General features: G+C 50.9%; 6 protein-coding genes across 6 annotated transcripts; 3 read left to right on the top strand and 3 right to left on the bottom strand.

Annotated features, from left to right (window-relative positions):
* Positions 1-2,380: 2,380 nt before the first annotated feature.
* On the top strand, positions 2,381-3,113 carry BDV37DRAFT_279007 (glycoside hydrolase family 11 protein; the record flags this gene model as incomplete). The annotated part of the gene is made up of 2 exons (XM_032086224.1): positions 2,381-2,646; positions 2,714-3,113. 2 exons carry the CDS (start codon positions 2,381-2,383, stop codon positions 3,111-3,113), a joined length of 666 nt encoding a protein of 221 aa, XP_031945840.1.
* Positions 3,114-3,728: 615 nt separating this feature from the next.
* BDV37DRAFT_279006 (sulfotransferase family protein) lies at positions 3,729-4,661 on the top strand (the record flags this gene model as incomplete). The annotated part of the gene is made up of 2 exons (XM_032086223.1): positions 3,729-4,378; positions 4,439-4,661. The coding sequence occupies 2 exons, from the start codon at positions 3,729-3,731 to the stop codon at positions 4,659-4,661; spliced, it is 873 nt and encodes a 290-aa protein (XP_031945839.1).
* A 1,157-nt stretch (positions 4,662-5,818) lies between these two features.
* On the top strand, positions 5,819-7,519 carry BDV37DRAFT_279005 (sugar porter family MFS transporter; the record flags this gene model as incomplete). Its single annotated transcript, XM_032086222.1, has 4 exons — positions 5,819-5,915; positions 5,968-6,355; positions 6,425-7,206; positions 7,263-7,519. The coding sequence occupies 4 exons, from the start codon at positions 5,819-5,821 to the stop codon at positions 7,517-7,519; spliced, it is 1,524 nt and encodes a 507-aa protein (XP_031945838.1).
* Positions 7,520-7,680: 161 nt separating this feature from the next.
* On the bottom strand, positions 7,681-8,366 carry BDV37DRAFT_238752 (uncharacterized protein). The gene is made up of 3 exons (XM_032080879.1): positions 8,217-8,366; positions 8,038-8,150; positions 7,681-7,985 (listed from the first exon to the last, which is right to left on the bottom strand). The coding sequence occupies exons 1-3, from the start codon at positions 8,338-8,340 to the stop codon at positions 7,878-7,880; spliced, it is 345 nt and encodes a 114-aa protein (XP_031945837.1). The 5' UTR covers positions 8,341-8,366; the 3' UTR covers positions 7,681-7,877.
* Positions 8,367-8,637: 271 nt separating this feature from the next.
* BDV37DRAFT_173834 (glycerophosphodiester phosphodiesterase family protein) lies at positions 8,638-10,172 on the bottom strand. The gene has a single exon (XM_032079383.1). It carries the CDS (start codon positions 10,032-10,034, stop codon positions 8,787-8,789), a length of 1,248 nt encoding a protein of 415 aa, XP_031945836.1. The 5' UTR covers positions 10,035-10,172; the 3' UTR covers positions 8,638-8,786.
* Positions 10,173-12,780: 2,608 nt separating this feature from the next.
* Positions 12,781-13,605, bottom strand: BDV37DRAFT_279002 (uncharacterized protein; the record flags this gene model as incomplete). Its single annotated transcript, XM_032086221.1, has 1 exon — positions 12,781-13,605. One exon carries the CDS (start codon positions 13,603-13,605, stop codon positions 12,781-12,783), a length of 825 nt encoding a protein of 274 aa, XP_031945835.1.
* Positions 13,606-14,632: the final 1,027 nt, after the last annotated feature.

Below are 14,632 nucleotides of genomic sequence, written 5' to 3'. Positions count from 1 at the left end.
GTGAACTCGCACTTGCCACTGGAAGTAACCATGGGCTCTACCCCCTAACAAGTACAAGGTCAAACTGCAGCTCAGATGTATTGGACTAAACACCCGAGAACCATGGTAGTGTTCTATCTACTCATTGGCAACTTTGGGTGACATGACAGCAGCTCAAGCTCTGACCCAAAAGATGATGTCAGGGTGGCTCCGGATTCCAAACTCTCTTATAAACGGCGGCTGCCCCAGATTTGGCTGCATACTGATCATAACAGTGAGCGCAATCATATATACATTGACCCATTACTGATCTACATCTCAACATGTACCAACAAATTATTGGACGTTCTGGGCGACAGATGCATACTGTAGCCAAGAGAGTCGGGACAGTATGCCATGCTGCATTCTTTCTTAACGGCCTCTAACTGATGCACTAGCCTTAACAGAATGATAACTCCTCCAACCGAACGCAAATAAATCCATCTATGTTGCGCAAACAGGGCCCTGCCTGGGTTATCGCAGGGGGCGGAATGGCTGCCACATTGGAAGGTGTTTATCTGATGCTACGCTCGTTCCGGCGTCTGAGATACATTTAGTCCGACTCGCAAGGCTATATGGGGAATCAGGGGCCATCGTGGTCAACTTCAAAAAATTGATGGCGAAATTGCCACTACGAAACACTACATCTTCACTCCCTAAAGGTTGGCAGCGACACAGTGCCAACGTCATTTAACATTCGGAAAAAGCACACGAAACACATAATAATCAGTACTGTACTGGACACTACATACAAATCGAACATGTTCCTATTCCTCCATCTATATGAGACGTAATAATCGTGGTGAAATTGTTACTACTTGGGGCTTTTACTCCTACACTAGGAGTTCTTGAATAACAATACCAGCAGCTAACACGACGGGAACTGCCAGGGTCATCAGTCTTAAGTCAGGCTGTCTAGAACTGGGAATACGTTAAAATCACTTTGAATATTCAGGAGACTCGCCGATTATTTCTGCGTCGCTTTTCCCTGACCCGTGACATGGAGTAATTCTAGACGGTTTTTGAATGCCCCGATAGTTCGTAGCAAAGACGTGGTAGACACTAATGTATTTCGACCTTCATCATTCACAGTGCACTGATATTCCTCAATGTTTGTGGACACGGATATTCCATTATTTTCATGGTGTACATATTACGGTTTGTCTATGTCTTTGATCACTAGGACATACCAGGCGACGTAGAAGCTTTCCACATATGCTCCAAAAACAGTGCGATTTGCCTAAACAATCTGTGAGATCAGAACTTGCGTACAACAGGCTATATATCACACAAGGTATTGGCATAGAATGCCATCACGAGCGATCAATGCCCACCCCGGAAAGCCCGTATACTGCTGGCGGCCGGTGATCCAGTCACTTACTAACAGGATCGACAGATTTGGCTGTTTAGAGCCGTCGGCTACGGCTAAAATGGTAGCCCTTCTGCCGCAGATCCAGGATAGCTGTGGGTTAAGCGAGCAGGCTCTACTAATTGTGAACCTAAGATCAGAGCTTTGCCAGGCTCTGTTGATTGGTTGAATTCAGGCAGAATATACGATCTGAACTCAACACGACACAGGCCTTAATCATTTTCAGTATTTTGAAACGCGACCCTTGTCCCGTGCTCTCGCCCTTATGGAATGCTATTCTACATCTTGTACTATCCATATCATGGATCGGGGCCTAGAACTCGATATACAGCTCTGTGCCGTGTGGCGGAAGCATGGGGTCAAGCCATCTAGCCTTGGCTAAGTCTTATCTCCTCGGCAAGCGGGCAGGCGGCCTGTACAGTGTGCTTATATTGGCTTTGTAATCTTTCACGCAGCGAGTTAGACACGAGGTGCGGGTGGTTTGGCCCATGCTTGGGTCGAATGCCGACATGTTAACGCGAGCTTGCCGTGAGGCAGGCATGGAACTCTTGTCGAAAAGTGGAGCGAAGCTAGAGCCGGGAGACTTCAGCATAGGGAATGCGGTCCGACAGACGATACCCACATCGCACTTGGCTTGGACCCTCCAGGGGCCAATAGGGGATACAACACGGCCACATGCGAGTCGAGACTATGCCGCTGGCAATAGACATTGGGCATTTGCCGGATAAATTGTGGATGTCGATCTTTGACATGAAACAAAGGTCCGTCCGGCAATTTAATGGATATTGTTCCGAGAGCCCTAGGTATCCTGGAGCCACAAGGCTTGATTCATGAAACAATAAACTCTATTTTAGGCAGTTTCGTTGTTTCGGATAGACATGTAGAAGCTATGCGCTTGCTATAAAGGGGACTGCGTTTCCCAGCCATTGGCAGTGATCATCAACCGCGATTCCTCTGACTTGCCCAGAACCACAACAAAACAACACCGTCACCATGGTTAGCTTCTCTTCTCTCCTCCTTGCCGTCTCCGCTGTCTCCGGCGCTTTGGCTGCCCCGGGTGATAGCACTCTCGTCGAGCTGGCCAAGCGTGCCATCACCAGCTCCGAGACGGGCACCAACAACGGCTACTACTACTCCTTCTGGACCAACGGTGGTGGTGATGTCCAATACACCAATGGCAACGGCGGTCAGTACAGCGTCCAGTGGACCAACTGTGACAACTTCGTCGCCGGAAAGGGCTGGAACCCCGGCAGCGCTAGGTATGATACGATACGACTGGAGAAGTGTGAGGAGACTGCAAAGACACTAACAGTAGCGTGTTACTAGGACTGTCACCTACAGCGGTGAGTGGGAGAGCAACAGCAACAGCTACGTCTCTCTCTACGGCTGGACCCAGAACCCCCTCGTCGAATACTACATCGTTGAGAAGTACGGCGACTACGATCCCTCCACCGGGGCTACCGAGCTCGGCACCGTCGAGAGCGACGGCGCCACCTACAAGATCTACCAGACTATGCGTGAGAATGCTCCTTCCATCGAGGGCACCTCAACTTTCCCTCAGTACTGGTCCGTCCGCCAGAGCGGCCGTGTTGGTGGCACTATCAATGCTCAGAACCACTTCGATGCCTGGGCCCAAGCTGGCTTGGAGCTGGGTGAGCACAACTACATGATCCTTGCTACCGAGGGTTACCAGAGCAGCGGGTCTGCCACCATCACTATTGAGTAAATTGGGTCGCTCCTAGTTGCCGGATACCGGGGCGAATTTGCCTGTGTAGCGTGATCCGTCGTTGATCTCTTTTCCTTTCATTTTGACTGGAATTCCCCATTTTCTATTCGGCCTGCCGACTGCCGGAGGTCAAATGAATGGTGTTTATTCCAGTTGTCACCGTGTACATAGCCAATTCCCCCACGTTTTCGCTAGTGAAATCCATACATTCACAGCCTGAGTGATTCCTGGGTAAATTCCTTGCCGATTAGCGTAGGAACTAGCGCATCAGTCTCAGCTCGAATCCACCAAACGCGAGCGGAGAGCGGAAGACGGACACGTTGCACCTCCAAGCGAAGCGTTAATCCTGCCGATCGTCTAGAGTAAAAGCAACCATATGTGACATGCCTTCCAATGGTATTGCATTTCCACGATGATCAAGTCACCCGAGCATCGGCCTCACGGGCTGATATCGTCTTCAGGCGGCCCATGAGACGCAACCCATCCATGCATTCCAGCAGTAATTTTCAACAGGCTAGGCAGTGCCCAAAGCGCATGGCGGTTATAAAAGGCCCCCATCATCGGTGAGGGGGTCGAGCATTGACTGAACAGCCTTGCCATCACATACCTCGCACCATGGAGTTTCTCGAGCGATGGGTATACAGCCTACCGACGCCGGCAAAACGGACGCGCGACAAACCCATGAAGGTGCTTGCACTGGGCATGTCACGGTCGGGGACAGAGTCTCTCTCGCGTGCTCTCCGCATCCTGGGGTATGATCATGTCTTCCACGGCTTCGAAATGTGGGAAAGCACGCCAATGCTATGGCGGTCGTGGACGATGCTCGGCCGACGGAAATGGGGCAATGCCGGCCCTGGTGATGGAACGCCAGGCATTACCAGGGAGGACTTTGACAACTTGCTCGGACATTGCGAAGCCATCACCGACCAGCCAGGTTCCCTCTTTGCGCCGGAATTGATCGCCGCATATCCCGAAGCCAAAGTGATTCTCAACCGCCGCGACGTCGACACCTGGTATCCCAGCCTCTGCACTGTGCTTCGCCCACTGACGACCGGGGTGTTCTATCGTGTACTGCCCTGGTTCAATGCCGACCTGTATTGGGAGGCACGGTATGTTCAGGGCTGTTTGAAACCTTTCTTTCACGGGTCTTGGGAACAGCACGGGAAATGGGTCTATGAGCAGCACAGTGCCACCATCAGGGGATCAGTCCCGTCTGATCGGTTGCTGGAATGGACTGTGCAGGATGGCTGGGAGCCTTTATGCCGGTGAGTTTGTGATCTGTCGTGTTTTGCGCAAATGCGACCGTAGCTGAGTGTCTGGGTTAGGTTCCTAGAGAAGGATGTCCCTGCAGAAGAATTCCCCGATGGCAATACCGTGGACAAGACTCTCGGTGCCCATAACAACAATGTAGACAGATGCGTCGCCGCCGCGGTCCGTAACCTGACTATCTCAGTAGTCTGTGTTGGGGTTGCGGTCGCATATGGGTTGGGAGGTCATCGGGTCGATTGGCAGCGATGGGTTAACTATCTCAACATCGCGAGCGTATAAACAACCCTACATAGCGTACAGCCGTGGAGGAACAGGACAAGTCAGACGTGGCAGAAGATGGAATGGAGGTTGAGAAAGGATATTTGCTGTTTTCCTACCATGATTGATGACGCCAACGAGCTCCATAATGACACCATCCCTTCAGCCTCACTACAAAACACATCGTTGGGGTTACAGGGCCCAGCTCTCTATGTTTCTGTGCAGAAAAAGAAATATTCTCGTCGAGCTCAGATATTATTATTGGTAGTATTTTCCATTCTACAATCGTATAGAACTGTCTCGTCCCGGGCGCACACCTAGGGCTCCAAGCACAACCCTACATATCACCGAGATTCTCTATGATTCGCGAGTTTGATCTGCATCATGACTGGACTCGACTAGTAATTATTTACAACATTAAAAGTGTGTAGGGGTCTAGGAGAGAATGTGTAAACACAAGGCACAAGGAGCGTACCAAGACATCATATTGGCTAACTTTGCAGCTCCTCCACCGGATTTGTTCCAGATGACCCGTGGAGCATGATACATAACTATCCAAAGTAGTTACATAAATTAATAACGAGGAGCAACCTAAAACACACTCAGGACGGTCTATAGTTGATCTAGCAACAAAATGGGTCTTGACAGATGGGAATGCCGTCAGCCACACCCGAAGGTATGTATCCCGCTAATAAACTAACTTCCACCATCCCGCCAGCATTCCTCTAAACAACACTGAGCCCGACTCTTATCTGGTCAGCATCCACTCAGATACCAATCAAGGAGTAGAATATGGGGTAGTAGATGGTAGATCAGCATGTCAACGCAACACTGGCCAGTCTAACTCGGGATGTCCGCACGGTATGGGGAAGTTCTCAGCATTCTCGGGGCGATGATCACCCGAAGTCGACCTGGGAACTCGTCAAGTCTCAGGCAAAGGGTCAAATAGGATCATCAGTGAAGCACATTCCATGTGGGGACCCCGGAAATCCCCTCGGGGTAAAAGGCCACGGCCAGATGATCCGCACGGGGAGGCGTACGGAGTCCAAGCCTTTCGGCAGGGTATTAGATCCACGGAGCCCCGGTGGTGATGGGATAAACGATTGCTTGTCCAAAGTGGATGTTATTGTTATTGTAGGACTCTACAGGCCCTACAGACGTTGCACTTCAAGGACGAGATGCAGCTCTGGAAACATGATTTCAGAGGCAGGACGCTGATTATCGCCATCACTATGGCGTCCTGCCAGGCGTTCTTGCTGTTGGGTTTTGATCAAGGTACGTCTGAAACGACTATCCAAGCTGTTGAATATACGACTAATGGTTGCAGGCGTCATGTCAGGGCTCGTCGGTGCGGACAACCGTTTTGGGAGGGACTTCAACAATCCCGACGCCAACATGCAGGGGAACATCACGGCCCTGTACGATATTGGCTGTGTGCTCGGATCCATTGTATCTTACTTCATCGGAGAACGCATGGGCCGTCGGATGATGCTGATGCTCGGTGGTTTTATCATGGTGATCGGTACAATCATTCTCGCCACTTCAGACACCGTCACACAGTTGATCGTCGGCCGTATCGTCACGGGGGTTGGCAATGGCATGAACTCTTCAACCGCGCCGGTTTATCAGAGTGAATGCTCGCCTGCGTCGTATCGTGGTGCTCTATTGACCCTGCAGGGCACGGTGACCATCCTGGGAGTGGTGATTGCCTACTGGTACGTTACGTCCTCCGATGTCCTCTTTCTAGGATTGAATTCGCAAGACTGACTACAGACCTACAATAGGATGGACTACGGGACAAGCTTCACTGAGTCATCCTTCCAATGGCGTTTCCCACTCTCCTTCCAAGCCGTCTTCGCCATCCTCCTCATCCTCCAAGTCGTCGGATTACCCGAGACCCCCCGTTGGCTGGTCCAACACGACCGCCATGAAGAAGCCCGCGCCGTCGTTGCCGCGATCGAAGACCGTCCTCTCGACGATCCTCTCGTATCCAAGACTATTCTCGACATCCAAGTCGGGCTGGAAGAAGAACAGAAGGGCGGGCCCTTTCGCTTCAAAGAGCTCTTCACCTGGGGCGAGGTACAGAACCTCCGCCGGCTGCTGATCACCATCACCATCGAATTGGGACAACAATTTACCGGCTCCAATATGATTAATTATTATGGTCCTGTAATGTTTCAAGAAACCATGGGGATGGACCGAAACCTGGCGATGATCCTGGGTGGTTGTATCCAGTGCACATACCTGGTCGGCTCGGTAATTCCGGTCTTCCTCATGGATCGGTTCGGGCGCCGGACGCTGTTGATCATCTGCTCCGCCGGTCTTTGTCTATGCTTTGTGATGGTGTCGATTCTCCTCTCGTTGAACCGAATGGATTGTGCGTACGGCGCGACGGCGTTTATCTTTATTTTCCAGATTTTCTACGGCGTGGGCTGGCTCCCGGTGCCGTGGTTCTATCCGGCCGAGATTAACACGACGCGCGTGAGAACGAGGATGCAGGCCATCGCGTCAGGGTGGAATTGGATGGCTGTGTTTGCCGTCGTTAAGATCACTCCAATTGCCTTTGGTAGGTTATCGCCCTCCCCCACTTTATTCTTCTGGAATGCAAGCTGACGAAAGTAGACAACATCAAATGGAAGACATTTGTGATCTTCGCCGTGTTGAACGCGGCATTCATCCCCATGGTATACTTCTTCTATCCCGAGACGAAGGTGCTGGAGCTGGAGGATATTCCATTGCTATTCACCAAGGGTGGCATTACCGGTGGTGTATACAGCTCCAAAGGTGGACGCACAGTCACGCCTGGCCAGCATGCGCAGGAGAGTCGAGTGGATGAGAAGGTGGAAGGGGTGGCGCAGCAGGTGGAGGATGTGAGCTAGACAGCGGATGCTATATGCTCTGGGATATTGTCTGTATAGTACTTGGATAGAAGGTAGTCATGGCGTATATGATACGACTTTACGTTTGCCTATATGAACTAGTATGATGAGTATAGATATGCTAGAGTCAGCGACCAAATAGAAGTTGAGGTTCTTTTAAAATAAAGCTTCGTCTGATCAAAAGAAACACATATGTATTATGATTTTATACTAATTCAACTAGTAAACATAGCGACCGTCAAAGAACAAGCAAATACATCTGATCATGACAATCTCCCTCAAAGGCCATGCCGTCGTGACCAACAGCACTCCTCCCCTTTCCATAACAATGTACCCAAGCTGCGAGATGCAGATCAGATCACATCTCATCGATCTTCGGGTCCATCTTGTCCGGCTGCAACATTCTCTCCAACTCCTCTCGTGAAGTAAGCTGTTGCATCTTCACTTCACCGCGGTCGGCTTTCACCTATCACCAATGATCAGCTCTATCTTAGCCCTATAGACCTTGGGGGATATACCGCCGCTTCACTCAGGGTAGCATGGAGCTCATCCCACGAGGGGGTGGCGACGCCGCGCTTTTCCGACAACGTGGGGGATTCGAAGTCATCTGGGAAGGAGGCGGCAATGAAGACTGCGCTAGTTAGCTATCGAGGCTCTTGTCTGTTGTAAGTAGACTAGGTGGCGTGGCTGGACTGACATTCTTGGTTTTTGGAGCTGTATGCCTCCGGGTGAGCTTGGATTTTGTATGCTCTTGTCAAGGCGGAGGTGCGGAGGAGAGGACGGGTGCGGACGATGGAGGTTCGTAGAATACTGAAGGACATAATGATTGCTGCTATTTGTGATGAATCGGTGGATTATGGATATTGAAGGGAACTGAATAGCAAGAGTCATACGGCGTTTATAAAGGTGCACGTTGTGATGATGTCAGTGGCTAGAGGGTTACCGCATTGGGTAGTGACAGCTCCAACCCTAGCTTCCGGATGTCGGATTCATAAGGTTGAGGGGTTGAGCGTCGACCATGGATCAGAAGCTCTTGTGACAGGCTCAATAAGCAAGTCTGGACTCGTTCTATGTGTGCGGATCACGCCACGCGGATTCTAGGTTTGGACCTTCAGTATAATCAACAATCTTTGTATTAAACCGGGACAACCGGAGAAACTAAGCTGTACATTTGTTGTGCAATAGACATTTTGTTCTCACTCATAAATCTATACATTAATCGTACAATGACAATGTCGCCGACCGTGAATATCGAGGTAGAGCATCCTTAGTTCAATCCCATGCAGCTGGCGTAGTAGGTAACCGTCGCGGGCCAGTCGGAGAAGATACCACGGACGCCGACCTTCTGCGCGAGCGCATCGACAATGCGGTACATATCGCCATCCTTGCCAATCGCGGACGCAAACGATTGTACATAGTAGTCGCTTTCCGCAGCTGCCTGCGCCAGGGGAGGGAATCGCTCGAGAGACCAGGTGATGATGTCGAAACCGGCTTCCTTGGCGGCCACGGCATACTCGGAGGGCACGAGCTCGCCATCCTCGGTAGCGTTCAACAGCGCATAGATAGCGGGGGCCATGATCTTGACGCCCTTCTCGGCGAGCTCGGGGAGACTGGCAACAGCAGCCTTGTAACCCTCGGGGGTGTCAGTGCGTTCATCGAGATAAATGGCCTGCTTGCCGAAGGCGGGTTCATGTTGAAGCCAGTAGAAGATGTCCTTATCCAGGAAAGACTGAGGCCACACCCGGGATGGGTTGATGTGGTAGCGCTTGTAATCGTTGATGAGCTGCTGAGCGTACATCTCCTGGGTGTAGTTACCCTGGAACGGCATGGGCACCTGGGGAGTCTTCAATTCCGGCGAGAACTGCAGGCCCAGGGACTCGATCAGCTCAATGTACTCATGGTGTGCCACGGGGGTGCCGCAGGTGTCATAGAGCTCCGTGCGCCAGGCCGGACCACCATACTGGTACTCCTCGGGGGTGGTGGCCGACGAGTTGCTGGAATCCATCTTGGCGCAGAGCGATTTGAACTCCGCCAAGGTGATATCGGATGTGCAGCACTTGGCTTTGGCTGGGGTGCTATCTGTGGCCGGCTGGAAGGGAACCGTGCACTTGGCGGCCAGCTCCGGGATGGTCAGGATGTTGGTGGTGGTATGGAGATCACACTGGGAGTGACGGCAAACGAGCTCTCGGTCCTTAGTGAACGCGACGTCACACTCAACGATGCCAGCGCCCATGCGAGCAGCAGCCTTCATACCCTGGCGGCTGTGTTCGGGGATTTGCAGCGGGCCACCGCGATGGGCGATGGAGAATTGGGGAGCATGGCGAATGGGCTTCTCTGCGCAGGACTCCAGCTTGCTTTTCAAAGGGCCCTCGTCCATATCATCAACAAGGAAATACGGCCGGGGGCCGACCTGGATGTTGGTGACATTGGGCTTGTGAGAGGCAGCACTGCGACGACTGAAGGATGGTGCAGCAGCCACCACGCCAGCCGTGACTAGCAAAGAAGTAAGATGCATGATGTCAATCTAGCAAGCGTAACGGAGAAGCATACACCAGCTGAAGAGCGCAACGAGAGGGACGATTATTCTGTGCAAGGAACCATGCTCCTATTTATCCTCGGGCTGGGGGTCTCTGTCGGCCCGGTTCGTCGAGGTTGGAGCATATCACAATTCCGTCCCTTGCTTCGTATATCAGATGCAGGCCCCACTCGGATTCTCCGCGTGCCGGAACGACGATCTCTCACACGTTCGGACGATACTTTGGATTCCCTTGGCAACTTGGCGACATCTTGGCTACAGGAACAATGAAAACACGTGGTTGGCCGTTCTGCAGCACATGTCGCGTGCGCGCGACATGATTTGAAGCTTGCTGCAGATTATTCTCAGTGCATTTTCAGCCGTTGTATGACCTTTCCTCTGGGATACTGGGGGAGGCACTGACCGTGGCCACAGGTTCCACGAAATAATCGACGGTCCAATGGCATCTTGGCCCCACCAAAGGATCTTTTCACGAGCTTTTCTTTCATGTAAAACAAACCCAAAATCTCACGAGATGGAAACAATCCCGCGCCCGAAGGATGTTGGGCAATGACGATGACCGCATACGATGTGGATACCCCCGACATTGGCTAACAGAAACTGCGGGGAGTTTCAAAGGAAAACGCTTTCCATGGGGAAGGCCAAGAAAAATCCAGAAAAGGGAGCTCCTTGTGATTGCTCAGGCACAATGATAAGAAACCCATGAACTGCCGACAAGCTGTAATAAGTCAAGACTACCAAGAATGGGAGCGCAGAGTGAATCCCTATGACAGCAATCGCCGCACATATTTCCCTAAGCTTTTGTAGCTGCGATACTAGTCACCACTTCATCACGCCGGGTTTTGGTCCGGCCGTTTCTCCTCCGGTGGATGCTCGATAAGACGAGATGCCTGCATCATCCGCACATGCGTAATTATGCAACTAAAGCCGCTGTGTCACTCCGTCGGTCAATGTCCGGGGAAGCAATGACGAAAGTAACCGCATCGGCATTGGATTAGATAGAAGCATGGTGGGCATATCTCCATAGTCCGCGAGATGCGGAGTTGCTACCAGCAAGATCAAAATACCGATTTTGGAAGGTCACTGGCAAACCAAGTGGACCTTTTAGTGAATACCAAGCTCTGTGAGTGAATAAGAGCCATTGTATGTTGGACCCGACAGTGGGGTGGTGGCGTTTGAGGTTGGCCTAGGGAATCCTCCTCATGCCCATGGCTGTGATCCGAGATCCCTGGTTCGGGAGGGCTTGCTCCCATTGTTCCTGAACCAAGAAGCCCATTCAATCAACCCGCCCTAGCCCGTGTTGTTCTGCGAAAGGATTGCAAGTCCATTCTACGAACATTTTTTGTGGTGGCAATGGACATCCAAAATTCACTCAATCGTCGGTCGGTGAAGAGAGGCTGGGCCGAACATTTGTTCGGCCCTGACTTAGCAGCCTATCTTGCATCGGTGGACCCTCATCGCGGACCGAATCAACGAAAATGCTGATCTTTAACTGCTCTGGAAAAAGATTTTAATCCCGCATTTTCCAACGGTGGGGATTAAGCGCGCTGGTCGATGTAACCTTAATGAAAAACGAAGCCGAGGTGTTTTGCGTTTATCTAATAAAGCCCCACCATCATTCGCGCCAACCCGATACTGTCTTTTGTTGCCTGGAGGAAGTCGATGTTGTCGGTGTCGTCGATGTCGCCGTTGAGGAGATTCAGTATTCGTCTACCCAGAGGGGAAGGCGGTCATCCAGACTCTGCCACCCAAGACTGTGGGCGGTGAAGGGATGCAGCAGTACTGTACTCCGGGATCATTGCGAAAGCCACAGAAGACACTGAAGCTTAGGAGGTTCTTGGAACAATAAATATGTATCCGGAAACCAATACAGGCTTACATAGTTCTTCCAGAAAGATTAGCAATAAGCCATTATTTTGTGTTAAAGTTTATATATACTACTCATCGATTTAAAGGTCAAGAAATAAACACCCAATGCTCACGGGAGAAATATGTTATTCAGATTGAAGAACTAAACCCCAGAGGAAATATTTATACGATAAAGGCATAAAGAGCTTGTGCAATGTTCCTGGTAAAGCACCAGATACTGACCATAAAATATGCCAGGAGTACCCGACCAATAACATTTCCAGCTTGGGGTTGGTGTTCCTCGTATCCAATCTCGCTTCTTTGAACATGAGTGCTTGGGTTTGAGCCAAGGGGGCGCTAAGGCGGTCCTGTCATTCAGACGTGGCCGTGCCCTGGCTAGCAGAGGGAAGCTGCTGCAATAGTTGTCTATTGTATCGTATGTATTGATCATGAATGTCTCGTGGATGTGGGCTTTGCTAATTGTGCTGGAACCTGTTCCGACTGGGCGTATTGGTGTTATCGTCCGCCGTGCTACAACAGTTGATCAGGGATTTTGGCCCTGATATGCTCAACCGACAATTACACAGAAAAGTATACAAACGTACACCATATTCTCGGGAGATTTGAGCAGTGATGGGGGTTACAGGCGGTCACCTGTTCTCCAGAACAAGTCACCAACATTACAGGATTGACCTGGCCGACCAGTGGGCACCGATCATAGCCTAGTTTAGATACCACCGGTCAAATAAGAAATTAAACCCCAGCGTCTTAATATATGACTGAGCGGACGCTGGCAATGAATAAAGATTGCTCCAGCGCTAATGCAGATTGCTAACAGTGTATACTCCAGTCGCAATAAACGCCGCTTCGGGTATAGTCACTGACGGCTCGCTGGTAATTCTACAGGTCTTGGTGAATGTATCGGCTTGCCATCGGCTTCATAGCGGTGTTCCTTTGGTCGTGCCTCAACACCTAGTAACTCTGCAGGGGATACTCCAGGAGTGGGATTCTGTTGCCGGCGATGCCGTTTGAGTAGGTATGCGGCCCCTCCCAGTACGATTGCGACCACAGCTACGACTCCGACCACTATGCCAGCAATGGCACCACCGGATAAGGATGGCGAAGAGGAGTTGGGACTGAATGAGGAGGTAGTCACGGCAGTTGTTTTGCTGGGGGTAGATATCGAGGTGGAGGGTGTGGAGGGTGTGGAGGATGTGGAGGTAGCAGGAAGCAATGACTGTGGATCAAAAGCCCAGGTGGTCGCGGACGGGGCTTCAGCGCTCAAGGAGGAGTATGTGTCTTTGAGCGCCTGGCTGCTTATGTTTCCGAGCGGGCTGCGTTCGTTGTTCCAACAGATATTAACCTGATTGTCCGCCTCGGTACACGACTCGCTGTACCCTCTGTCAGAATGCTTATCATCAAGAGTGGAGGCGGAAATGGGAAGATAGACAAACGTTTCATAAAGACAACACCATGTGCGATCCCCATTGCGACAAAAACGTGTGCTGTTATTATTGGCGCACTCGGAAGTTATTGACCAGCAGACATTACCAAGGCCATCATTATAGTCGCAACAGTATAGTTTCCCTGTCGTCGGCTCACGAGCACAAGCATTGGGGGGCTGACATTGCAAATTATTGAATGTTGGGCATGTATAGCTGGTCAGATTCGAGGTGAAGTAATAGTCACTGTAGTGGGTCATATCGGTGGTGGAACGAATATCAGCGGAGGGAAAGTTAGCTAAAGAATACTAGTTACTGATTGACAGGGGAAACTGAGGCTTTAATGTGAAGAGAGTTGCAACATAACCTCTGCGCCAAGCTTGCAGATCTTTTGGGGGCCAGGTTGACTCCTGTAGAGAAGAGCGATGCCGTATACAACCGACTCTTCCAAGCCTATCAAGGCTGATCTTGGTATTTCCGCTCGGATCAACATGTGCATGATAACCTCTTAACTATTGGACTGAGCATGGGGCGAAACGCGAAAGCAGTATAGCACCACTCACTACCATTTCATATGTGCACTAACAACGCTATGGGCCTCTTGGCCTTGACCCTGGAGGTTTAGCGCCACAGTTAGCCCTCCAGCGCTGGAAAAATGTGGTTTAATTAGCCTGTCACCTTCTCCAGAAGTAGCCCAAGGCCGGGGTGTGGCTTATGGGATGAGCGGCGGTGGAAGTTGGTGGTAATCTAGCGGTTATAGTCTAGGTGTCCGGTGGACTCGTTTATAGGCTAGTCATGGCCAGTTTAATTAGCTATTTACTCCAGACAGGGACCTTCTAGACCCCTGAACTCCCAGAAGGAATCTATCATACTTTTCAGTACTCATTCCTCGAGCCTATGCACTTCACCGGGTACGGCCGGTTTATAACATTGGCTTTCCAGTGGTCCCCCACTACTCAAGGATGTGATCTTTTCCCTATTATTAGAGACAGTGATCCCATACTCATCGGCAATGCATCACCTCATTGGAGGATTGGGGTTACTGCCTGGCGAACTGGAGAGATGATAGCCCCAGGCATGGGATGATAGTTAGGTTTAAAGTAGGATGCATTCCCTGGGTGCTTACATTTGTTCCACAGCAGGATATATGGTCGTTATCCCCTTCCTCTCATCTTTATGTTTTCATAATTTAATACGTGCCTTGGAAAGTCTGTGTTGCTTTTCGCATGACTCGTGATGTCCTGTCCTTCTACTGTCTCTAGGGATAGAGATTCATAGTCCAGTATT

Source organism: Aspergillus pseudonomiae (genome assembly GCF_009193645.1).
Source record: "Aspergillus pseudonomiae strain CBS 119388 unplaced genomic scaffold BDV37scaffold_6, whole genome shotgun sequence".
In the NCBI taxonomy this organism is placed as follows: domain Eukaryota; kingdom Fungi; phylum Ascomycota; class Eurotiomycetes; order Eurotiales; family Aspergillaceae; genus Aspergillus; species Aspergillus pseudonomiae.
The sequence above is the reverse complement of the archived record's forward strand: the minus strand, read 5'-3'. Positions and strand labels throughout refer to the sequence as shown.

Excerpts from the sequence above, each read along its gene's own strand:
- BDV37DRAFT_173834 (XM_032079383.1), bottom strand. The coding sequence starts at position 10,034 with ATGCATCTTACTTCTTTGCTAGTCACGGCTGGCGTGGTGGCTGCTGCA.
- BDV37DRAFT_238752 (XM_032080879.1), bottom strand. The coding sequence starts at position 8,340 with ATGTCCTTCAGTATTCTACGAACCTCCATCGTCCGCACCCGTCCTCTC. Across the intron at positions 8,151-8,216 it reads CAGCTCCAAAAACCAAGAAT|TCTTCATTGCCGCCTCCTTC; the intron begins GTCAGTCCAGCC and ends TAACTAGCGCAG. Across the intron at positions 7,986-8,037 it reads CTACCCTGAGTGAAGCGGCG|GTGAAAGCCGACCGCGGTGA; the intron begins GTATATCCCCCA and ends CATTGGTGATAG.